Source organism: Bacillus rossius, chromosome 1, assembly GCF_032445375.1.
Source record: "Bacillus rossius redtenbacheri isolate Brsri chromosome 1, Brsri_v3, whole genome shotgun sequence".
In the NCBI taxonomy this organism is placed as follows: Eukaryota; Metazoa; Arthropoda; class Insecta; order Phasmatodea; family Bacillidae; genus Bacillus; species Bacillus rossius.
The window spans coordinates 79,250,760-79,278,266 of NC_086330.1; the positions used below are offsets into that span (position 1 = coordinate 79,250,760).

The following is a 27,507-nucleotide window of genomic DNA, read 5'->3' on the forward strand; positions in this document are numbered from 1 at the left end:
TACAATCAAAATATTATCATAATATTATATACACTGTTATATTAGGACTATGTCAAAAACAGAAGAAAACATGCATAACATTTAGGAAACCAAAACTGAAGTAATCTGTTTTATGTTTTTCTTTAGTGATTTTTGAGCTTCTTTTACAAAGTCAGGCTCTCGCGCATTTAGTCTTCCGGTATTTAATGGATCTGCTATCTCTGGAAGTAAGCACTCCGCAAAAAACTGTTGTAGCTTTGACAGCATGAGTTTTCCCCAAATTTCTTTGTCGAACAAAATTCTTTCAACATGGAAATAATTTTTCGTATGAACTACAAAGTCGTAATAATTTATACTGCAGACGCCAAGTTGACCTTGAATCTGGTTAAAAAAAAAAAAAAAAAATGTGGGTTTTCTTTAGACGCAAATCTCCAAGTTTTTCTTCGATATTTCTTTTTTGAAATATAGTCCTTTAATTTATCGTCCCCAGCTGAAAATAAGCATTTAACTTCCAGCAAACCATCGTCTGTCACTAGTACATCTGGAGATATTCCGAGAAATGAAAAACTTGGGTGTACAAAAAAAAGCCACAATCTTCGACTTCGACATTTTTTAGTTTGGAATACATATTCTTAGCCACATTTTCGTTAACTCGTCCAAACTGAACGGCTTTGGAATTTATCTCCCTGTGTTACAAAATTTATTTTACTAGACAGTGACAGGATGTATGTGTTCTTTTTACCACAAAACCGAAACTATATGCTGTAAGTCTGTTCCTAGAAGCATCCCTCCATTTAGTGTTCTCGTGTTAACCAACACTTCCTTCTTTCCAACTCATGAATATTTTTTAATGTTGTTGCATCCCGATTCAGGTTTTCGAGGATAAACTTCATCTTTGTATCAAGTTCTTCAGGACTCAACACGTCTTCAGGACACAAAATGTCTTCAGCACTTGGACCATACTCCAAATCAGGACCAGGAGTGTTGTTTGGTCGTCTCTTTTTATTTGGAGGGCCATCTTCATACTGGAGACAGCTAATTTTTAAAACTGTTTGGACGTATTTTCCTGGGCTTCGACCAAATTTGTTTTTCCATGGGATGAAGTGCCACCTAGGACTTCTGACATGGGCCAGTCCAGCTCCCATACAACGAGCGTGATAAGAGCCTCTTTTAGCAAAGTTTACCCGTTTTCCATCTGAAAACTTAGCTAACATACTCATATATCGCTCAACCTGATTTTTAGTTTTGTTAAGTACGAGTCTATGAGATTTCATTACCATAGGATCAAGAGCCTTTACAATAGCTTCCATAATCCCCGACTCTTTCACAAATGTCACAAAATTTTCATTGGTATTTTTTTTCTTTTTCAGTATTCTACACAGCAGTTTTCGTGACAACCGAATACATGATGAGGACCATTTTTTATGTCAAGTTTCAATCGAACGATAGATGTACCAACAAGAGTTGTTCCAGCAATTTTTATTGCTTTTCTAGCGCCGCGCCGGATTTTAATCTTACTATTCTTGATTCAAGCAAACGACGCGCAGATGGTGGAAATGACATATTTCTGGAAAATTTGTGAAAATGGTTATTTTACAATGTGGTTTGCACACTCAATTTTTATGACTTCCCTTCCATAAGGAACTCGCTGCTTTATTCTAGAGTAAACACTGAATCTCCGTCACCAAAGTAAGTATTTTAACATGTGCTGCTCAACACTCCCGCAGAACCCTTCTACTATTATAGTTTGCTCCATTACAGTGCTTGGACCAATATAGTTTTTAAAGAAAAGATGTTCATTCACCTTTTTGTCTTTGAGTCTTGCAAATTCGCATGCGAAGCAATACTTCCTTTTCACTCCCTGGTACAAGAGTTGGTTTGTTTCGGCTCTGATAATGCAATTATTCAAAAGGAAAAAAAAAGTTAATATGCACATTTTGACTGGATGTTATAAGTACTGAAATATTTTATTTTATGAACAACAGACTATAGGTGTAAACAGGAAGATAACTCACCAATCCACTTAAATTGAAACTATGTCAGTCAGTCCTCTTATTCCAGCCACCGTCCCCTACGACACTAATATGTGGTGTATCATTTTCTACGTTCCCTATGGCAATAGCTAGTTTTTTTTCCATTCTCTATCATTTTCTTGGAAAGTTGTCTTTGCCTAAACTAAATTTTAAAAAAACCATCGTAGTAGTAGCGTTAAGAAAACTTATGCAAATCACATGTACACATATTTCACTACACAAATCTTATCACATTATAGGGTTGTGCGAATAGTATATTTTGGTGGTCGAAAATTTTGAATTGAACAGGAATTTTTTTAAATTTATTGCGAATAATTTCAAGGTCGAAAAATTATCTTACATTTTCACTTAGATAGATACATAATAATACAGAACACATGTAGTGAAAATAGTAATACTATATTAACTTTTGCAGACAAAGTGAAAATTGTACCATGTTTATTAACTATTGAAGCAATGTAAACATCATTAATATGCACATTTCTCAGATATAAATATTAAAAAGTGCAGTGTTGTACTTTTTAAAATTAAAATTAAAATCCAAATTCCATGCCCGCAATGAATAACGGAGTGAGGGGGGGGGGGGGGGGGGGGGGGGAAGTTGAGAATTTGTAAAATTTGAAGGAAGTAGGCTGGAAAATAACTTGTTGCACTCATGGGTGCCGCGTGTTGAGATCCTCTTCAAGAGAACTATACTACCAGCCAGCTTGTGTTAGCTACCCAAGGTCGACGGCCCACTGTTGAGATTCAGCGCTTCGTTTCGTGTTGTCACTGGGCGTCCTCACACGTACATACCCACACCACTTGAGGCAGACATTCCTCCAACTGCCCGAAAGTAGCGGCAATCTCCTGATAGTTCTGTAGATCTCTTTCCAGGAGTGTCAAGTGAAGGCTGACATTTCACAAATGTGGTAGCACGGTCGTGGGTGGCGAGTGCTAAGAGATGGTGTTATCATCTTGTAACGCGTATATTTATAAATGTGTTTGTATGTAAATCTGTTTAGTTTCGCTGTTTAAAACGTGTTTATCTTAAAACGTTCATTGGTTACCAAAAAGTAATCAGTAGGTAGAAACCAGAGTCTATAACTGTAACTGCCATTTTTACTTCCACGTATTATTATCATAACGAAAAAAGCAACCGTTTTTGCGGAGCGTCACAATACGACTGGGCACATAGCGGCGGTGAGGACTGCCATACACACAGTGTGTGAGGTAACATTGCGTGAAATATACCCTGCATTATTTGAATGCTGATATTGTTCCCGTAGATGCTAGCTGCCAGACGAACGGTCACGTGTCACGGCTTGTTTTGGTATCAATTCAGGTCCTACATGTACTTGTAGGTTACCAGTGTTTTTTCATAATACAGCCATCTATTAAGGGAAATAAATAGTTAGATATAACAGTGTATTATTTTCTTGCTAGAGAAGGTTGAATACGGATTCAAGGAAAAAAAAATGTTTTTATTAGGTTAGATCGGGGATGGTCAAAACCAGAGGCATAGCCAGGGGGGGGGAAGGGGTTAAGGGGTTCAACCCCCCCCCCTTAGCACCAAATCTTTAATTAATTTCTTACTCATCACTCAAACAAATTTTATATTAAAATTAATAAAAATTTTACCATTACAATATTTAAATTTAAGTACCGAAAACTGCTAAATAGCACTATATTTTACACCTTAAAATCCAAATTTTCCCGGGGGAGGGCCCCCGGAACCCCCGCTGTAATATGGGGGGGGGGGGGCATGCTTCTTAACACCCCCATACACAAATCCTGGCTACGCCACTGGTCAAAACTAGTCCAAATGACAATAACGATGCTTTTACCTGGAATCGTGAAGTGTCGTATGATTAAGAGTCTACTGTATATCGGCAAATAAGCAATGACTATAATATCTTATGAAAAAAAGAGAAGTTTGGCTTCACCTGAGTAACAACCAGCAACTACAGATGTGCCTGTAAATATTAGCAATTTTAATCTTTTAATCTTTTAAGTCGGTTGAAAATTAACTTGTTTTCATGCTTACCAAATCTAATTTTCCACGTAGAACTGTTTGTTTACTCTTACTTTTAAGCTGAGGATTTTTTGCCTAACTTATACTTACATAAAAATAAACGCATTTCTTGAATCAGGATAGTTTAGTTTGCAAAGCGTCACTTGATTACATTTCAAATTGAAAAAATTGGAAGTTTTTGTAAAGCACATTATGGCACAAAATATTTTTTGCCCAAACATACTTTACAGTAAATGGAAGAAATAATTAAAACTATAAAAAAATTGGGTTCACCTTCTCTTCAAACCTTTTGCTTTTCGCAGCACATCCATGCATCTCTGAATTGATAGCACTGTTCTTAGCTTTCTTCTCGTCGTTGACACAGTACTCTGCACCATTCAGATTATTTTACTGGCACGAAGTAGGTGGGGTCAGATTCCGTTAGCCGAGGATGGGTCCGAAGTAATGGCAACACGGCAGCTGGCTGCACGCTCCCGCGCGCAAGACAGGCGCTAGTAAACCTACTCGCGGCCAGAAAAAATAGCTGAAAATGCAAAATACGAAATATTTCTTGTTCTAATAAAGTAAGCAGTATGCCACCGCTTACTTTTTTTTATCTTTACTTTAAAAGGAAAAATTCTGCAGACTCTAATATTTGTATATCTTACAGCCTGTTTTTTAGACCACTTTTTCTGTTTTCCTTAATTTTAAAAACGTAAAATAAAATACTTATCAATATTTTTCTACAATATTAATCTGACAGATGATTTCTGTTGTAAAACTGCAGCAAACAAGCCAAGTACGAAATTTTTATTTGAAAAATTGTAGAAGATGTAGAAAACACTTTTTAACCTACAATTTCCTATCAAGTCGCTGGACCAGGGACGGCCTTAAAGTATCCTTTAACCCAAGTCTTGTGTTTCAGCATAATTACCTTATTTTTACATAAGCCGTGTTCATGTATGGTTTTGATGCTCAAAATTGATCTTGGGTATAGTTCGCACTAAGTTTCTTCTCATTGTGTGCCGGGGTTTGTTCAAGTGGCAACCCCGTGTTCCTCCACTCCATTATGCTAATACCGTATTTATGGAATGCAAGCAAACTCAAACTTTTGCACTCTACGAAAAATAAAAATAATATGATGCCGAATTCTAAACTACCGTGCACACTTGGCCGGATATGAGAATGCGTTTATTGTATTTTGCGAAAAGTGTATAAAATATTATATCAAAGCAAAAGAATAACCTAATATCTTGTATTTATCCAAGTTGTGTCATATACGGTAAAAAGTAACCAAAACAAACCTGGTTTGTCCAGGTTAGCCAACATAGCTTCTAACTTCTCACGTAAGCGAATGCTTCCTTAACGAAGATCATATATTTCCCAGACTGTGAGAAGTTTTTTTTTGTGTAAAGCTAAACACATATATTAGCGGCTAACAAATTTATCTTACCGTAGTTGTTTATTTTGTGTAACTTCGTAAATAGCAAGAGAATAAGCAAATAATGATTTTGCAGGTATGAAATTAGTCTGCGCAGCGAGACTGGGAGTGTGCGGGCATGCGTGACTATCATGCAACCAGCATCTGTTGTTGACGTCACGAGCAGCGACAGCGTTTCCAACGTAGTGGCATTCCACTGCTGATATTTATTTGCGCGCCAAGTTTAGTTGATTTTTTTCGTAACAGCCTGTATGTAGTATGTTACAACATATTTCTGTCTAGAGTTTGTAAATGCCGAATAATACTTTGAGTGCTCGAGACTGAGCATATCAGTATCAGAAACATGGGTTTTATTGTACTGACAATAGCACAGTGATGTGCAAATTTTTAAACTGTAAAGTTTCATGGGAAAGAAAAGATTCCATTGACAAACACCTAGATTCGGCTAAGCATGTGGCATCGGCAGCCGAAAAAAAATATTTTTTTTTAATGTCTGTATTGTGTAACTGTTTTGGATTTAATTGGCTGTTATTATGCATATTAGTCTATTCCTAGTATACATGGATTGTTTAATAAATATGTAAACTATTATATTCAATAACTGCAAAATTTAGTCAACATTTAAAATACCGGTAAAATTTCCATTGCATAACGAAAATACCGACTTTAAACCACCGCTTTTCTAAATTTTAAAGTACTGCTTTTTGCATACTGAAAACACCGAAATTTTCCAGGCCCTACCAATGACTCACAAATAATGGGAGAAAATCTTTGTTACTATTCACCCAAAGCTCACCCCAGGGCATCACACACTCAGATGCAGATGGGTGTAAAAAAAAAAACTCATTATTCAAGGAATTTGCAACGAAAATATCATGTACAGTCTGTCACTTGTCAAGACTCCTGCATACACATACACTGCTGCTGCTGCTGCTAACGCAAGCTGCTACACAAAATAGTTCACCCAGCATTAGCAACTTTTTTTCCAAGTGAAAACATCACACATGGAGTGTATCCTGGGCATGCATTCAAAACCATGCAACATCAAAATACGAAATACCAAAATTGTAATGCGTGTTTTATGCACGGAGTCGATAAGCATCTTTCAGACAAGGTGCAAGGTGCAAAATGTAAATAAAACATAGTAAAGGTTTCTTAAGGGGAGGAACACACCAAAAAAAAAACAGCCAAGTTAGATTTCTTTGACAACCTAATATAACTGGAGCCAGGGTTTTTAAAACTTTTATTAGGTTCTTTATAACCTGTTATGTTTGGAGGCGTATGCAGGGCAAAGGAATGGTGTTTTACCCCCCCCCCCCCACCTACACTAAATGGAGGAGGGGGGGGTAATTTTTAGGCAGATATTGTGGTAATTTTTTTAATGCAATCGGAAGTGTGTCCCGGCCCCAAACACATGCAACCACAACGCGGCGCACACTGGAAGGACAGGCCCCGCACCTGTGATGGAGCCCGGGGCCACAGGGGCGGCCAGCTCGGAGCTGCAGAGGGGCGACGGCGGGCCGGGCCTGCTGGCGGGCTGCTCGGCCGACGTGTTGCTCGCACTCTCCCAGCAGCACGGTGAGCTGCCGTTCAGCAGCGACGACGCTGCGCCACACAACCCTTCGCTCCAGCACCTTCTCTCGCCAGTTCATCAACACTGCACTGCCAACACTATACCACCTAGATTTTACGGTTTTATTTTCAGGGCAATTTTGTTCTCAAAACAGAAGATTACTGTTTTATTGGTTTTATTTTTTATTAATATGTTTATTAAAAAAGACAGCATATTTATTAACAGATATGATACTTCAATGTTACATGACACTCATCTCCAAAACAGTTTCATTTTGACTGATACACCATGCACTTTTACAATATTATTTTTTTAATAAGCATGTGTTACTATTCGGAATGAATAAAATAAATCTGTTAAGTATTTTTGTGTTTGAAAAATGTACTAATGTCGTAATGTCAAAAAGAGTAACAATTAACAGTCCCACGATTAAAAAGAAGTATACTTTTTCCAATTTTTTGTGCCTAAACGTAGTACAAAATTCTTGCTTAAAGAAATACTTTCATTGAATTTACTATTTAAAAGATTGCGTATTTGTCATTAGAGTTAAGTTATGATTGTAAATTCTGATAGTCACGATTTTAATTGCATTTTGGTGCTTTGTAGTGTGTTAATTTTGGTGTTGTATGTAAGGGGCTGAAAAATTTAGCAACTATTATTTTGTAATTTAACATATTGACGTCGCCCCCAAGTGCTCCTCCCAGTCGCTTAGACCGTTGTTGCACATTGCCACCTCTTTCCCCGATGACAACCACCAGTGCGCGTGTGGGGAATGAGGGGAGTGTGGGCAGAGATAATCTTGCGAGCCGGATTATCGTGTAGTGCCAGTATCGCGCGGATCGCTAAAGACGACAGATTGCAAGTTGCTGCCGCGGGAGGAGCATAATGAGTGTTGCTGTGGGCTGCGGAGTCGCGTACTTGCGGACGCTCGTGGACGGACCCCTCGGCCGACGCGGGACGCAACCACGGCGAGGAAACTTCTCAGGTTCATCTTCTCGTTCAACGACGAGAACCTGCGGTACTCTCCGGGACAGTGACACACCTGCGCTAGGCTTGATCCCCCAGGCCACGAGGCTCGAACCCCCTCTACCACCCATCTGAGCAGCCGGGACTTCAACCACCACCGACGGGATCAGCCCCAGCGACGTCAATATATTATAGTGAAGCATTTTAATGCATCTGATTCAAAACTTATGATTTACATTCCTCAATGTTTTTAAAACAAATACTCGTACATACAAATAACATTCTATTTCAGTTTTGTAAAAAAAAAAAAAAAAACATTTTTTCCATGTCATTCTCAATCAAAACCACCAAAAAAAATTTATCATTTTACTTCAAAAATATGTAGTGCAATATGCTAGCAATCATTAAATTGCAGGTTTAATTCATAGAACAATACACAATTCCACTCAATTAAGTGGGGCTTATATATTTAAGTTATTTGGGATACATGTAACTTGGCTGCATCACAGAGACTTAGCAACATAAAGAATCATGATGGTCATGATAACTAGTGTAGAGAACAGTTATCAGAAAATCACCACAGGGTCAAATGTAACATTTGGAGGAACGCCAGTACCTGTACTGCTGTGGTTTACTTCACACTCCCGCTAAGGTAACATGCAAACGAGTGCAGTCTGTTGCTTATGTCTGCAAGATGAGATAATCTGGGGAAAAAATGGTGGACGTGTTACGTTTGTGTATTAACGTATGTGCTTATAAGTTTTTGCGTTAAGATATATTAAATAAAATAATTTCTTTCTAAGAGTGAAAAGATTTATTTTGTGAAATTTTTATAAAACTGTGAAGAAATATGTGGCAGTTTATAAAGGATATTTTTACGAATCATGGGCATTTTAAAATAATTTAGCTGATAAACAGCATTTATTTAGAAAATTAGCTAAAATAACATTTATGTTGGAAAATAGCAAAAAAAAAAAAGCATCTAAAGTGTAAATAAGCAAAAATAAAAAAGCATTTATAGCAAGATTCTAATTTTTGTTGCCCCTAGTTAAATGGTGTATTAACATGCTTTTCTGTGGTATTTCGGTTTTATCGCAATTCACCATGTAATCTTGTCCCTAATATACCGTAATACTGACAATGAAAGTAATTCTGTCAAAAGAGCTAGGAATAAAGGTCATCTTACAATCAAATTCACCTTCTATTCTTATAAATAAAGCACAGTGTAAGGTCTAATCTGGTCTCTATAGCTCGGCACATCTGTAATCCATCTCTGTTCAAGACACTTGATTCAGCTATCTCCAATCTTCATGCGGATTCCAGCTGTTGTTTTGGCTGCCAGAAAAGCATTACTGTGCTGCCGGCATTTTTAGTTCCCTCAGAGTTTAGAGTTAGCATTCCGTTTTCATTTCAGCACAGTTTTTCCCGCTTTTTATCCAGTTACAATCCACATTAATTCAATAATTTGAGAAAATCACTCATCCCACATGGCCATAGTCCTGAATGTGCCAATTTAAGACCTTTCACTTTCATATGTTGAAGAGAATATACTAAACCACACCAAAAGCTTTATGTATATTTTTAAAAAATAAATCCCTTCATCAGCTCCTGAGAAAATCCCAGAAACTCCATCACATACGGATGTGAAATGTTTTTGTAGGGAACTGCATAATGACTTACGGTACAAAACCAAACTGTCTGGAAACAGATTATTAAAACTCTGCTAGAGACACACCTGCTAATTAATACCCATGTTAGGGTATTACCGGTATGTATTATTGCTCTGAGAAAATTCTTATGATATTCCACTATAAAGGCATTGTATTTTAGGTTTTGTTGCAAACTTTGTCAACAGATATATATGTACTACACATTATGTATCAGCTATTTGTAAAAGTCAGAACATACATAGATAAAACCTTCTGTTTGACTTACTGAGCCAGTTCACTTATTGTTCATTTCTGTGGCTCTACCGATGGGTATTTTATACAACTTTACTCCATTGACATCTGAAATGAGGAAAAATACTAAAATCCAAAACATTGAATGAAACAGATCATTAACACATTTAAGAGCAGCAAATTATGCATGCCTAAATGACATTTCAAATTTTTTTTAAAATTTAATTTTTATAATATTTGAATTTATATTTCATCAGGCACGTGATGAAAAAATGAGTGGATTTTACGATACATGCGCAATATGCAACAAAATTTTCACAGGATGAAAAAATTGATACATAGAAATAAAAATTATATATGTGATTTTAAATCATATACTTTAGTGATTGACACTGAATACTGATCCAAATAATTTAAAAAAAAATTTATTGTAAGTATTGGTGATAGAAATTGTGTTGATAAATTTTTTCAAGTGTATTTATATATAAGTGACATTATGTTCCCACATGTGTAACGATGTCAGGTTGTTTGTAAGTTTCCAATGTTTCTGCAGGGAGTGTGTGTAGAAGATTTAGTAGAATCCTGGCCATTTTCATAGGAGTGTTTGTGATGTTATTTTCCTGTACGTATAAAATATTTACATTATAAACTATTACATTATTATTTAATTAATAATTAAAATTAATAAATTAGAATAAACAATTAGCATGTTCCTTGGTTTTCATTATTAATTAAAATTTATCTCAATTATCATACTAAATCAAAAAATAGGTTTTATACATGTATTTATATTAATATTTAAAATATATATTAAACTTTTTTTTTTATTTTGATTGAATTTATACTTTACCAACCATATTATCTTTGAAAGATTTGTGCAATGGGAGTGCATGACTTGATGTAAGCTTTTGGACATACGCCATTGCTAAGCACAAGTACGTCTGTAGAAGAAAACTACAAAAAACACAAATGACAAAAACACAAATAAAGCAAAAAATTGCTGTTGTCAGGATATAAACACCACACAATACTCCACAACAGGAATATGGTCAACGAAACAAAGAAAAAAACAAAGAAAAATGGACTAACAGAACGAAAAAAAACCCACAAACGATGACAGCACAAAAATACCAAAACCAAAAAATTCAGCACAACAGTTGGAACGAGACAAAAACACAGCAAAACGAAAAGACGAAACAAATACAATAGTTTTCCAAAAAACAGAAGAGAACGAAAAAAAAAAAAAACACAAATGGTGACAACACAAAAATATTGAACCCAAAAAAATTCAGCACAACAGTCAAAACGAGACAAAAACACGACAAAACGAAAAGACGAAACAAACACGACAGTTTTCTAAAACAGAAACAATTTTTACTTCTAACGCGTATGCGTAAGTACTAGAGTCCCGATTTGATGGTGTTATTTTTTGATCAATTTTGTTTTAAAAATATAAGATTTCGATGTTATCGGTTTTATTTTTAGTAAAAGTTAAAAACCATAGTTTATTAACAAAACTAAATAAAACCAGCATTTTATAACTTACAAGAAACAGCAATATACAACAATACTCAATACAAAAACAGCAACTCAAAAAGATGTATCTTAAAATGTGTGAAAACTCTATGGCTAGACACTAGAGTACTGTTTCAGTGTCGCAAAGTACTAGTATACCATCCTTATTGGAACATGCTCAGAGATTTTTTCCGCCTAATCTAGGTTTCACGTCTTTGCATTCTATGTATCAATGGACTCTATGAAGTTTAGAAGCAAAACAAAGCACGGATATTGTACATATAACCTGTATTTCATTTTCTAGTGGTCTAGAATGGAATTCAATACATGCCGAGTTGATTCCAGCCATAATGATGCTACGGAAACCAGAAGTTTGTCAAATAAATAATAACAGCTACTGAATGTTGCCTATTTTCGTGTTTTGTTGTGTGTTGACATGTTTTTCGGTGGTTTGTCGTACATTAATGTGTTTTTCGATGTTATTTCGTTTTATCGCGATTCACCATATAATCGGGACTCTAGTAAGTACACTGACCCAGTTTATTTTAATTCTTGTGTTTAGTTAATTACATAGTAAGAATGCTTAAAATTTGTTCTCCTCAGTCACATATATTAGGATACGCAATGCCAGCAGATGTACCGAGGACGACAGGCAGCATACGAGTGCACCTTGCGAGAGGATGTTGTCCGAGGTGAAGGTGGGCTCGTCGAGCGGGTCCATCAGCGCCTGTATCTCCTCCTCATCGCGCGACACCACCGAGTCCAGGCTGCCCGCGGACGCGCTCAGCAGCGAGGACGTGTCCTCGGGCGACTTGCTGCGCAGGCTGGCCCGGTCCGAGCTCCTCCCGCTGCCGTTCAGGGCGCCCGCGTCGTCAGGGCACGCCTGCGCCGGCCTCTGGCGCCGCTTGGGAGGCAGGGGCGGGGGCTCGCTGCTCTCCGACAGGTGGTGCGACCTGCCCCGCACGGCACAAGCTTAGTCACTTCCCTCCTTACGCGCTAATACATACCCTGTTATTACACTTGCTTCACGTCGTTCTTTTCAATAACCTGCCAAAGATTTTTTTATAGAGTGCCTACCTACAAAATGCACTCAAGACTCTTTACACTAGCCCAGTGGCGTAGCCAGGATTTGTGTATGGGGGGTGTTAAGAAGCATGCGCCCCCCCCCCCCCCACCAACCCACCGTATTAAAGTGGGGGCTCCGGGCGTTCTCCCCCGGGAAAATTTGGATTTTAAGGAGTAAAATAGTGCTATTTTAGCAGTTTTCGGTACTCAAATTTAAATATTGTAGTGGTAATTTTTTTTTATTAATTTTAATATGAAATTTGTTTGAGTGATGAATAAGAAATTAATTAAAAATTTGGTTCTAAGGGGGGGGGGGGGTTTGAACCCCCTAAACCCCCCCCCCCCCCTGGCTAAGCCCCTGCACTAGCCTACACACTAGTTTAAATTTTTTGTGTGAATATTTATTTTTATTTCTTTACCCGACTCACTAAAACTTAAGTGTTTTTACAAACATTTTTATATCTTTAGATGTGCAAACATAATAGAGTAATATGTAACATTTAAAGTGGTGCTACAAGCTCTCAGTCACCTCTCAATGGCCCACACTGATGAAAAGACCACCTGACAGTTCAGTAAAAAGGTGACGAACAACTGATGCATGAGCAAACTCAATTAAAAACTTGTCATTCAAATGGATTGCATTTTCAGAGTGTGTATACAGTGGACTATGTATTTCTAAGTTACAGAAAAAGAAGAACTGTTAATGACGTACTTATGTTAGGTATGATAATAAATTTAAAGACATTAAAAGAGATGGGACAATAAAAAACAAAAAACAATAAAAGCAAGCAAACCCACTCCAATTTTCTTCTGCATGGATGCCTTCAAGAGAAGAGAATACATCATGCAGACCTACACACACAACTCTCTCTCTCAATGAGTGAGAGAGTGAGTGTGAGAGAGTGAGCATGAGTGTGTTTGAGAGAATGAGCATGAGAGTGTAAGAGAGTAGTGAGAGTGAATGAGAGGGAGAGAGGGAGAGTAAGTGCACACGCACATTTATAGGTTCTTCTTTTCTTCTGATAAAGGCCACCATGGTGTCAAAAATTTGAGTATTTGTTGTTTTTGTTGTGTTTTGATTACTATTTTGTCCTGTCTCTTACATCTCTGTAAAAGGCATCACACATTCCAGAAATCCTCTGGGTAAAAACTGTGCAGGCCAGGCTTTTGGTATAGTTCACATTTAGAGATGACAAAATATGTCATTAGACTGTAACTGACAAAGGAAAAACACACACAGGTGAATCTGTGCCCACACAGTTATTTCCATAGTATTTCAGTAATGTGTTTGGGGCCCTTTACAGAGATGTGTATCATAGGAGGCTATGTTTAAGAGACAGGGCAAGAAAATATATAAAAAAAAATTGGTTGTCTGTAAAGTCGGTTTACGGACGATACTTTAACGTGACAACGTCATAACAAAACATTGATGAAATGATTGATCCAGAAGAAAAGGAAATATCATATTTGGCCTGAGACTGAGCCGTAATAGGTTTTTGCAACCAAACCATTTAGGCATTAAAAATATTATATTCTTTGAGGAAGAATTTTATTTTAATTTTTCAATCTTTTGCATGATAAAATCTACCTCTGCATACTTTTATGAATAAAATTGAATCATTTTTATTGAATTATCACTATTTTGTATGGATACAAAGGAGTGGAATGAAATGTGCAATTGAATTAATAAATTTACTTTTATTTGCATTCATTAATTCAAATATATTTATATTACTTTTGAAATGTTGCGTGCACCATATTAATTTTTACAAGTACAAAAAAAATTTCGCAGCTGCCGGGTTTCGAACCGACAACCTTTAATTTAAGAGTTAGGTACGCTAACCACACCCCCACGAGGCCATACTAAGTTCAAATAATTACAAATGTTATATATATATATATATATATATATATATATATATATATATATATATATATAAACTTTGTTCACGGTAGGGGTATAATATCAACACGATTTTATAACAAATACGCATCCCAAATACACTAAAACTTATTTATAATGTGTTACAATATTTTTTAAAACATTGTGCAAAAGATCCCGGGTGTAATTTAAATTATTATGTTCAACTGTAAGACACCATTGTTGGTTCAAAACGTATCTGAATATTCAACATTACTTTTAAATAACCGTACCGATTGTGCTGAAAATCGGTGGACGATTGTTAAATTACATAATATTAATAATTCAAACGACGAAAATATGATTGAAAAGTCAAATCGATGGTTGTTCCAATCGAGTGGAAGAGAGATGCCACGCATGTGTACAATGAGCAAACAGAACACATCCGTAGTGGGACATCCGTAGTGGGACACTTTTTTGTGCGTGCAGCCGGCGTTCATCGATTTATTAGACGTTGTCACGTCAAAAAACCATTTAAAATAAGGACACTAAGGTAAGGATCAGGAGTAGAGAAGACACGGCTAGCGAGAGCAAGAGAGCGCGCACCTGGCGGGTCGCGGGGGCTTGGGCGGGGGAGCGTCCAGGACGGACTCCGAGCTCTGGGAGTGCGGCAGTCCGCGGCCCAGGGGCTCCTCCAGCGTGCACGAGGACGTCTGCGCGAGGATCTGGCGCTCGCGCGGTGTCAGCGGGATGTCCGGCAGCGAGCTGCGCTGGTGGTCTGCGCTCGCCAGGTGGCCGGACGCACGGTCCGTGAGCGACGACACGTGCCGACTCAGGCCGTGGCTGTTGGCCGACTGGAAGCTGGCTTCCCTGTTTGCTATCTTGTCCTGGGCCAGCGACACCAGGTTCTGCGAGGGAAACGTTCAGGTGTTCACTCCTTGTGTGATTACTAACCACCTCTTGGCTTGGATTCAGGCCACGGCTGTGAAACGATGCTAGCCGGAATTGAAGATGGCAGAAACGTCAAGCACACCATCATTTCCACAGAAGGTGGTCTCAACCCAGAAGCCAGGCAGTAGTAAAAGACTATGACCACAAAAGCCTATGATCTAGTGTTCATTATTCTGCAAGAAAATTCAATAAAACCTTTAAATATTTCATATACAATAATATCTCGACACAGGGTTTTATGTAGGGCTAAAATGTATGTACCTATTTACTAATACACTTAATTTATAATTTTTTTAAAATTCTCTATACAAAGTTTCATTCTAAAAGAGTTGTGTTTGGATTGTCATCGACACATACATTCACTAATTATATAATACACACACTAAAAAAACTCAAAACATATTAATTCACACGTTCTGTATCAGCCGTTTCGGCACAGCCTATGACACCCACTGTGACCTTGCTCTCGACAATGGCTGAATGTCCAGGTAATCAGGAAGTCAGAAACTAGACATGACAAGTTGTAAGCCAAGAAACAAATTATTCCACACATGACATACATGATGCATGCCTATGAAACTCAGACTGGTCCAACGATCTGATGGCTGGTACGTCCTCGAGTACACAAGTTTGTACACTTTGAGCCAAGACTTGCCTCCATCTTAGTCACAAAAAAATCAGTGATACCACACATCTACAGTGAACTTTCTTCGAGTATTCTCAAAATAAGACTTTACTCCGAAACACAGATAGATACTAAAAAATAAATTTAAGAAACTAAATTCATTTTTAAGAACTTTAAGGAAATGTAATAAATGTAATAAATCAAACTATTTACAATATTTGTTAAAATGTTTTAAGTGCTCGGAAAATCCAAGGTATGCACCCTTTCAGGTGAGCCAAGTCTGACCTGTGCTGAATAAATACCCATCAACTGAAACACATCAACACTGGTCCCCGAGTCCTAAGGCCCTACCAGGCGTAGAAGTCAGCTTTCTCCAACCATCTAGCATGCAACTCTTGAGCACCTGAGGTATCAGAGCAAATGTATTCAGTATTTATGTTTTCTTTCCCAAAGTTTTTCTAAGAATGTTTTCTCTGTTTATAATGTGGCGAGACTCAATATTCAGCCCACCTAAGTGAGAAATGGAACCAGAAAAACATTTAACACTGCTACAATAAGTAGGGGCATTGGCATTGGTAATGCTGGGTACTTGGGAAGGTCTCTCTCTCTCTCTCTACAGGGAGGTTAAGGGGGGTCGCGGGTGTTTCGCTGAAAACAATTCACTCAGAGAGAGAGAAAGAGAAAGAGAGAAAGAGAGAAAGAGAAAATGAGAAAGAGAGAAATAGAAAGAGAGAAAGAGAAAAAGAGAAAGAAAGAAAGAAAGAGAGAGAAAGAGAAAGAAAGAAAGAGAGAGAGAAAGAGAGAAGAGAGAGAGAGAAAGAGAGAGAGAAAAAGAGAGAGAGAGAAAGAGAGAGAGAGGAAGAGAGAGAGAGAGAGAGAGAGAGAGAGAAAGAGAGAGAAAGAGAGACCTTCCCAAATATCCAGCTCTACCAATGCTAATGCTCCTACTTGTTGTAGCACTGTTAAGATGTTTTTCAGGTTCTAGTTCTCACTTATGTGGGCTGAACATAGAGTACCACCACAATATTTATATTTTTTAAGGTCCCTTTGATGTCATATGCTAATGTTTTGTCATGTATCACATTACTATGGTAGCTATGCCATTTTCCACGCTAAGCCCCTCAGCCTAACACCTATGGCATCACGAGTTCAGTCCTGCTCGGGCCCATCGCACGTTACTTCTCTCTCCGCGAGACCGATCTTTCCTGCTCACTTCATGCAGTTAGTAAGTTTGGATTCTAGTCATGTATTAGTTTTTAAGTTGTGTCTGACTAAGTGAAGATTTCAAGTGTTTATCTCCCGAAAAACTCGCAACCAACACCACAGCTACACACACGTGTAGGAGCTGCCTGTGCGGTGCCTGTGCGAACTAAATCATTACAAATCACAGTTAACTAAAACAGTGTCAGCGTACATTACTTCTGGTCGGTCCAGCCACCCTAAGTTTCAGACTAGCCCTGCATCCGTTCTGTCTAGGCGCATGGCCAAACACCCTTCCCTTCTCCCTAGTGCTCCACCAATCGTTCACAGCCTCCCCACAACACAAGATTGGCAATCTTACTGGCTAGTGCGTATTCATTAATTCAGGTTCAACCTTGATAGCAAGCCTTTATGTGCAGTGGCAGTGAAAAAAAAAATGTATCATTTCCATCAACAGAAGGAAAGAATTTGAAAGAAAAACCCCTCCCGAAAATAAATTCTGTGTACGCTGTTCATGAGACAACATTCAGCCAACAGCATAGTGCATATGCTGCAATACCATGCATGTTTGTTCGGACGCGTACCTGGACAGCTTCATCGACCAGTTGCACAACTTCGGACACGTTCTCCTTGTCCAAGGCCTTCTCCCCGTGAAGCAGCACATCGTCACACAGTTTGATCAGCTTGGCAAGACTCTGGTACACTTGGTTCGTGGCCGAAACCAAGGTGGAACTGCAGGGCAGGAAGGAGTGACGCAGTAGTCATCAGCAGTTCACGTCAATCAGAACCCATTGCATGACAATTCAGGATCTCTCCTTGAATTTAGTGTGAAAAAATCTGTCATTGTTATTACACCTGACCAATAGATGGCAAAAGATTTGTATTTGTAGTTGTTTTTTTTTTTTCATTTACGATACTAACTCTATGATACAGTAGTATTTTCCCTTATAAAACAAAATTTATAGTTATACGATTCTAATGTAATAATAAACATCCAGAGCTTCGAATTTCCTAAAAAATGTGAAATTTTAAATATTGTTAGCACATAAGAAAACATTATTATTTAACTATCATAAAATGATTAATTACTGTAACATCATGTCACTAGGTTATTTTTCGCCTGTGCTGATAGTTCAGAGCTGGTGTATTTGATGTCATCACTATGTGTCGAAGTGCTCTGCTCTTGAAGTATTAAGTAATAGTTAAAGTATACAGAGAATCTAGTTAAACACAGTTTTTTATAATAAAATATTTAATGGTTTAAAGTAGTTTTGAATACAATAATTTACCACATGGCTTCTACTTTTGTTAATTCAAGGTTTAATTTTGAATAGTAATGGGCGATACGGATAAAAACCAATACCAATAAATTTCTTTAATAGATCCGATAACCAATACCCAACCGATTCAATACTTTTGTAAACAATCACAGTGCAAGTTTCCAGAAAATCTATATTTGTAAAAATAAAGACAGTAGGAACTTTAATAAAAAATTTTATTAAAAGGATTTTTGGTAGATGACAAAAGAAATATTTTACTTCATACAATTTGTGTATAGCACAATACACATTATGCCTTTGACTAACACACACATCATTCAATTACAGCCTTAAATTAAAGAAAAATTTAAGCAAAAGATGCCTACGGAACAATCAACAGGTAAATAAAAGATGGGTGACACCTGAATGGATAAAATTGTACTTTTTCATGTGTATCCATTTTTTAAGAATTGGTTGGAAATAATATCAGAAAACCATAACATTTGGAATATCAGCCAATACTGATACTAAAACGATTACATCAGTATATCACTAATTTAGAACTACAAAATATTTTAATAATAGTAAATAAAATATGCATAATCTTCCTAAACTTTGATTTTATTTCCCATACGTACAATTAATGCAAGTGCATGGATGTCTTAAGTAAACAATTGAGCTGCAAAAGTTTTCCTCCAACTGGTGAGTCTATTTGGTCAAAAAAATTTTTTGAATAGATGTTAACACATTTCTTTTTCCCTATTTAAAAAAAATGTATACAGAACTTTCAAAGTAAAGGTACTATTAAGGAATTTATGTCACACTGCTACACAAGTGAATATTGTGTTAATGCATAGTGTTTTTTAGATTGGTAAAGTGTTATAAAATAATATTTTTCAGCCTTAACTATATCAATGAAAAAATTTAAAAAAAGATGAACAAATAAAAAAAATATAACTTAAAATCATAGAGGAGTCGAAACCCCTGATGTACGTCATGTTGAAAATTTGGGCTCAAACAAATACCAAAAAAGCTTCCCTACTACATTAGGTATACCGATGCCACTTGGGGTGAGTGACAAGTGAACCATTTAACACACCTAAACCCAAAATGTCAAGGCTTCAATAGCATCTAGGCTGCTATGAATTATTGGGCCAATATAATTTGTCATCGACCACAAATTTTGTGACATGTTTTCCCAGGTTTTGAGTAGGACTCAACATTTACTTTGTGTTTCACTGATTAAAAACACACTCAAATATATGTTTACATAACCTGTCCAACTGCAACAGTACGGTAAGACAAAATGTACGAGTAATTGAAGTTCAGCTACTACAAAATTAATCATAAAAATTATCTGAACTACAGTCCTAAGTAGGGTCTCCCGGTGGACAGCACACAAAAAAGAGTAAACTTAAAACCAATTTACAGCAAAACAATAAAAAAAGAGACAAAATTCTTTGATAATGTAATGATATGATAAGTATTTTATGCTCTGTATCAATGTTTATTACCTATTATAAAAGATTAACAATCATAGCCTAGTATTTATTCAATGTGTGCAATGCAGTAAATTACATTTAAAAACAAATATTGAATGTAAATAAAGGAACAACTGTGAAATAATACAAACCAAGTAACATACAAACCAAATTATTGTTTAATTTTTAATCAACATGCAGTTAAATGCATCTGACATGTCAATCACAGAAAATAGTGCTCATAAAATACTATTTTAAAAAGGTTCTAGGCATAATTTTTTTACTGTCTTGAAAAACAAGGACAGTTCCTAGTGTCTTAGGCTTCAAAAATATGACATGTATTAAGGCAAAAGAGGAGATCTGGTGGTCCTAGTCAGAATGTCTTCTTGTAAAATACAAGGGTGCAAAATAATTTAATTCTGAAATACCTCTACAGAGAGAATTTATGACTAGAATATACAAACATTTGCTGCTGCTTACCTTTGGTCATTAAGGACATATGTTTTTAGGACCCCATGAATGGTTGTGATAGTTTCCAGCACAACTGTTCCATTCCCAGGTAAAACCTCCAGCTTGTTCTTGCTGACAACGTCACGGAAATGTTTCAGCGCAAACTGGACCTGGGGATCACATGCTGCTTCAGTTAGTTTTCAGCGACACAAAAAATCTTTAGGCGTGTCCACATTTTCTTGAACAAATTTCTAATTTTTATCATAACTTCATATTAAAAAAAAATAATAAACAAATCACAATTAAACAAAATTTAAAAAAAAAAACTCCTGTATCAATTATCAATGTTAACTTTAAAAAAAATGAACAATAACTTGTAACAAAACCAATCTAGAAATTTTAACTTCTTGAGATGAAAGAGAAATAGCCATCAGGCAGTCTTGTGTATACACACTTAACAATCTAAGAACTAATGCTAGAAGTGCACTCGAACACAGGATAATAAATGGTTTTTCTGATGAATCTCACCTAGAATGTATATGTTTAGCAGCCAAATGATGAATCACTGGTAATACAATGTTGAAAGATATTTCCTTTTATTATATTTACGACTGTTTTTTTTTTTTTTTTTAAATATTAGGATCATCAATTTCCAAGTCACCTCTTACCTGAGGGCCGATTAAATATTTCTTTCAGAACAGGAGGTTCCAAGTTTTTATATTAGGTAAAAAATCTTATGTATATGCATTTTATAACTTATGTTAGTATAAATATGCATTCATAAGCACAATCAAAAATAATTAAGAAAAATAAGATATTTGTAGACTACATACAACTGCAATTGCTTGGAATTTGGAAAGAAAACAACTTCAGAAGAAAAAGAACACTTAGTCCAACTAGGAGAGTTATAAAGTTCACTACCTCAAAACAATGGGCTCTTATTCATTATGATCTATTGTGACTCAACATGCTTAATTTACTTTATTTTAATTTTAATGAGCTTACAAAGGCCTCAACTTTTAAGCTGCAAGTATATTTGTGGAGCAGTTAACAAACTTGACAATCTAACATTACAATTAAAAACACTACAAACATAAATTATTTAATCAGGATTCAAACCCAGAATTCTTTGCAACAAAGTCAGCATTTTAACCAACTGCAACTGCAACTGGGCTAAATATGCTCGGTCAGAAACCCGACATGGTCAGTAGAGGCCCGGCACCCTCGGTAGAGAACCAACATGCTCAGTAGAGACCCAACATTCTCCAACATGCTCAGTACACAGAGGCACAACATACTTGGTACAAGCCCTAAATGCTCTGCAGAGGCCCAGCATGGTCTATCAGAACCCCACATGCTCTGCAGAGGCCCAGCATGTTATGTCGGAACCCAAAATACTCTGTAAAGGCTAGACACACTTGGTGGAGGCCCAACATGCACAGTAGAGATCCGACAAGGTCGGCAGAGACCCGACAAGCTCGTCAGTGACACATGTGAATGTAGAGGCCAGCGTGCTCGGTAGAGGCCAGCGTGGTCGGTATAGGACCGACAAGCTCGGTAGAGGGTCAACACTCTCGGTAGAGGACCAACACGCTCGTTGGAGAGCCAACATGCTCTGTAGATACACGGGCGGCAGTGGCTCAACACACTCGGTACGCACCTGCTTGACGAGGCGGTCGAGGTCGCGAACGGGGTTCTTCTCGGCGGCCAGGTCGACGGCATCGATGCTGGCGCCCTTGTGGCCGGCGCGCGTCTTGGGCGAGTGCGGCGAGCCGCCTCCGGGGGACCGCATCTGGGACAGGATCTCCAGGAAGTCCTCCTTGAAGGAGCGGGCGCGCCGGGCCAGCTTCCCGCCGCGCGGCTTGGGGGCGGCGCTGTCTGCGTCTGCGCATCACCGACACTTCAGGCACCTGCCACCTGACACTTCACAGATGACGAGTAGCGCCTGCACTTTCAAGCTGACAAGTTTCACGTGCACTTTTCACTTATACACTTGTTCAATAAGACTTAAACCAAAAAGGCCGGTATTAAAATTGTTTCAAACTAAAAATTGTAATTAATAAATAAAATTTGTAACTTTATTAATGATGTAAACTAACCATTTTTTTCTACAAAATATTTAACTTGGTTGGTATTTTCAATTCTGAACAGTAATTTAATAAATCTGTAAAATAAGTAGAGTAATTTGAACTTTTCACAAATCATATTTAGCCTCTTTTTTTTTTGTGTGTGTATCAACCATAATTTCTCTTAAATAATAAAAAAAATAGCAACACTTTGAAAAAAACGAGAAAAGGTGCTGAAGAAAGTTTTAATTAAAGGTGTGGAGGTAAATCATTCAGTGCAATTAATTTTTTTATTTAAAAGCAAACGTGTTTTTTTTTCTGTCTTTTTTCAGTAACAAAACGAAACATGAGAACCGAATGCATGTTTGATGTTATTGTTACATATTTAGTTCTCCTCCAGTTTAAGAAAAATTTTAAATTCTATCTAAAAAAAAAAAAAAATGCTTTCATTCAAATTTATGTGATATAGTACTCTCAGCTCTTAAGAAAAAAATAAAAATTAAATTAATTTATTTGTGTCAATTTACAGATAATCTGAGCATTGCCGAGCTAATCCGTACGTGTCTATCTCTGTCTGCGTGCAATTGTAGAAACTCTGTTGGGTGAGAGTCGTCTCCGTTTGCACAGGCCTAATGCATACAAAGTGTACAAACTACGCAAAAACGCAAGATTGCAAGACTCAAAAATGTTCAGCAACGACATTTCTGAGTACCAGTTTATAAACTACGCAAAGCGCAATAACCAAACGCAAGTATTGATCAACTTCAACTTTCTTGCGTTTTGTCTTGCGTTTCTGTCGGTTGTATTGCAAGAGAAGTGTACCGAAAACGCAACATTTTGGTCATAAAAGCCTACGATGTTCTACTTAATAGTTAATACAAACTTATGTTCACTTGTTAAACTTACATGTTTTAATGATTAATAATAATTAATATTTTTGTTTTCTACTGTTTTATAATTTTAAGTCAAGTGTTGGTAACGTCTTGCAACTTGTGCTTTTTAAACGACTCGTTGTTGCGACGTTGCAATCGTTGTGTAGTTTTAAAAACCCGGCCTAATGGTTTCATCAGCATAAGAAAGCAGTCTATTTGATTTTTATCTCCGGTTTTAGTAATACATTTTGTTATAAACTTACGGAAACTTCTTGCTTTCAGTAATACATGGCTTATGTCGACCTGGAATAACGTAGCTTAAAGACAGTGAACTCAATGCAAACGTTCTCGACTTGACGACGAATGACGGAGCGGATGCGAGCAGGCGAGCACCGGCAAGCAGCAGCAGCTGGCTATGAAGAGGGGAAAGAGGCGGGAGGTCGGCCGACCAAATGCGGTTTCTTCCATTTTTGGCCACGCGCGTTGCGCGCTAGTCTCGGGCTCCGAGACAGCTGCGCGCCACAACACTTTCACTGTGGCTTGTTCGGGCCACACAGGGGAGTCAGCCATGGCATCAACTGCTACCATGGCTGGCCAATCCCCAAACAAAGCAATGATGCATGCTACCTTTTCTGCAGGGCTGAAACCTAGCATGATTAGGCGTATAGGCTATTGGTCCCCAATAAATAAGGGCCTCTACCAGCCCCTATTTATTTATCTTCCGTTCTCAGAGGAACATAATATCCCATATCTGTGCTGGAAAAATTCGCGGGATCAATAGCATCTAGGTACACTCAGGTGGATGCCATCTGATAATTGACTGGTTGGTTGTTTGTAATTCGGCACTTCTTACAAAGACAGGTTTGTTATTAGCGTGGCACGCAGGTGCTTGCGTTTTATATTCAGCCTGTCGTGAAATGAATCAATGTCGTTACCATTGTATTACATCCAACCAATCCAACAAATAACTCAACACATTCCACCACACAGCACTCCTCTACCAAACCTACATCATCAATCCAGTCGACGTGTATGTTAGGTTTACAATATTCTTAAATAACTCAATCGTATACCACCTTACGTACGAGCAACGTGGACAGTTAGTTGTGTGAGACGTCTAGGTCAGCAGAGACTACGAGAGTCGGTAGGATGAGTAAGGCCCGTTTCACACATATGCGGTTCCATTCGGTTCGGTTGTACCGAAAAAAGGAACGAAACCCCTTCACACATACACGGTTCTCATACGGATCATATTAGGTTTTGTGTTTTCTTCCGTACACTCAGTAGTGATCACGGAGAGAAGGAAAGCTGTTGCCATGTTGTTTCCTCTACAGAAAAATTAAAAAAACGAAGGAGGAATACTAGAATTCATTGAGAGCACCCTCTCAGCACTTGACGGCAGGAATTTGGAGCATTTTACGCTATTTTCTCGAAGCTAAAAAAGCATGAAAACAATTTTTTTAATTACTTCAGGATGTCAACGAAATCATTCGATGAATTACACGCCTTTCCATGCTTCATGCGTCTTAAATTTATCCGTATATATTTTTCAGAGGTTTTGTCCCACAGCACTGGTTTATATTGCACTGCAGAAATCAGCCGGTCCACATCCACATCAGGTAAACGGCTCATATTTATAAAAAAAACTGCGACACTTTAAAATAACAGAGATCCACTCGCTATCAGGTTAAAACAGAAACTGAACCGCGCGTGAGTAAACGGGTTGATTGCTTTGTTCCCTGGACACGTGCTCGTACCTTACAGAAACCTGACGAAACCTGTTCGTGCCGAGGGAGTATTCAGTGCTCTACTGTTTCTATTAGGTACCGAATACCGAAGCACCGTATCACACTTGTCGACAGCGACCGAAAAAGAACCGAAACCGAACAGAACCGAATGGAACCGCATGTGTGTGAGCCTTATCAGGGGAAGCGGAAGGGGGGTACTCCAAGAGGAAAACCACGCCGGATCAGTCTCCGTCTATCAAGTTTCCTACCTGCGAACCATTCCGGGTTCCACCCCGCCGGCAATCGAACCAGGATCGCCTTTGTGGTAAACACACAGGTCCAAGGCCGACGAGAGAAACTAAGGGACCGGGGGCAAATCTATCTGTCGGCCCGCCTGCCTGGACGCACACTGTGCGCAAAGCTTCAGATAACACCACGCGATTTGAAAACTGCTCAAGATATCCGAGTGACGTCTGTTTACGAAAAGCTAAGAATACTCTGAGGGCGGATGAGTAGTTCTGTTTCCGTATTTGGTTTTAAAACTAAATTTTCGGAATAGTGAAAATGACTAAAACGCGTGTTTCCAGATATTTTTTATTGTGTGAAACATCTGGAACAGATTATTGAAAAAAAGAACTGAAGGGACTTGCATTACACCTTTATCTTATTAATACGCCATAAAATGTTATGCTTACCCGTCCAATCTCATAGTTGTCCTATGCACGACGAGAATACTGCGCGCCAGTTCACAGCCTTGTGCTTAAAGTCGATATTCGCTAAAAGCATCAGTGAGCGTCGCACTTATCATTCGGCCTCACTAACACAAATGCAACCCTGACTAGGTGGGCCCCTTATTGTATAACTTTTGAAATCCCTAAATTGGAAGTAATATCTCAAGACCGTACACGTCAGCGTGGCCATAACTATTAACATGATATGTGCGTATCGCATTAACTTGTAAGGCTTCCCATCAATTCTATTACCAAGTAGATTTTGGAATTTTTAATCCTAATATCAGGGTAAGCATCAAAACTGAACCGGGGCCCCTTCCAAAGAGAAGGGGAAAGTAAGCTGTAGGATTGGGGCAGTGTGTTTTGAATGTAACGTGTGCAGGCACTCGACACACGTGGACGGCGGGTCTATCTGTTGGCACGACGTCGCGACGTGTCGCCGAGAATAGCCGCGGCCGCCGCGCCGGGCATTGTAGCGAGCACGCGCCGCCCAGGGCTGCAAACTGCCGGCCTGCCGCGCACGCCTGCCAACCTCTCTGTTCCCGCCCCGGGCAACCACGTCCGTACAGCCACGACGGTCTTCATCAATTAAGTCACTACTACCTATCGCGATGTCGGTTTGCCAGTCTTTGCCTTCTACTTAACTTTACACGACCGATATAAATGTCGATCAAACGTGTTTGGACAGTTTGAACACAGCAGCTAATCGTCGCTGCGGTCCACTGCCCATAATTCGAACGCGACACGCAAGCACAGCTCCAGGGGACGGGAGGGGAGGAGGGTGGTAATCCCTCCGGAGTCCGAATTTTAATTTTAGGTAGATTTCAAAGAAATACTACATATTGTAGCCGTTACTATGGTACTACTTCAGGACAATTTTTATATAGTTTTTCGTTTCATGGTCCACAGACCCCAAAACAATCAACTCAAAAGTGATTTTATATATATATATATTTTATATATATTTTTATATATGATTTTATATATATATATATATATATATATATATATACATACATACATACATACACACACGTCACTTTTTATGGACAGATAACTGCCGTATTTTCAAATTTGTCACAAATTACTTCCAAACTGATACATACAATATAATAGTGGAAAATCTCGGTCGAATTCGTTAATGGGCAATATTCGACAAAAGGGGAAGGTTTATTGAAAAACAGGAAAATCGCTATAGCTCCCATGATATGACGAATATCACATCCGTCTGAACGTATTATAGTTTGTAGGGGTAATACTATAAACTTTTATCTCAATAAATTTTTTGTACGACCAACCATAACTGCAAAAGGTGGGGAAAAAAACAATGATCGAAGGACAAAAAAATAATTATTATTAATCCCTTCGTAGGCACACCATCGAATCAGTTCCAAAGTTCTATAAGCGTGGGATGCTCGATATCATTTGTCTTAAATTTTCTATCAATCATTTCAGGAATTAGCTTTAAGAGGCCACTCCAGTGTTTCAGGGGCACTACGCAACCCGCGTTAACCTCATAAGACTCAATGCTATTTTCATTTTGCTTATAACTTATTAACTAATATAGATTTCGAAATGATGCTTGCTTGATATGTAAGACAACGATGCTCTTATCAAAGCCCCTTTCTTCAAAAACGTGCATAAATTATGGTTTTATACTAATCTTTACTAATATGCCTAAGTGTATTGTCTAGGTTTGAACCATAATTTATGCACATTTTTGAAGAAAGGGGCTTTGATAAGAGCATCGTTGTCTTACATATCAAGCAAGCATCATTTCGAAATCTATATTAGTTAATAATTTATAAGCAAAATGAA

The 27,507-nt window shown here is 37.9% G+C and overlaps 1 protein-coding gene across 8 annotated transcripts in view; it reads right to left on the reverse strand.

Moving 5' to 3' along the window:
- LOC134538348 (guanine nucleotide-releasing factor 2) overlaps positions 1–27,507 on the reverse strand; it is a 147,085-nt gene that overhangs the window by 49,864 nt on the left and 69,714 nt on the right. For all 8 annotated transcript variants that reach the window (XM_063379628.1, XM_063379637.1, XM_063379644.1 and 5 more), the window contains exons 2-7: positions 21,954–22,177; positions 20,324–20,463; positions 17,688–17,835; positions 14,934–15,235; positions 12,071–12,354; positions 6,905–7,051 (exon numbers count right to left, since the gene is read on the reverse strand). In XM_063379628.1, the coding sequence (XP_063235698.1) occupies positions 6,905–7,051; positions 12,071–12,354; positions 14,934–15,235; positions 17,688–17,835; positions 20,324–20,463; positions 21,954–22,177 (1,245 nt within the window). The remainder of the gene's footprint in view (positions 1–6,904; positions 7,052–12,070; positions 12,355–14,933; positions 15,236–17,687; positions 17,836–20,323; positions 20,464–21,953; positions 22,178–27,507) is intronic.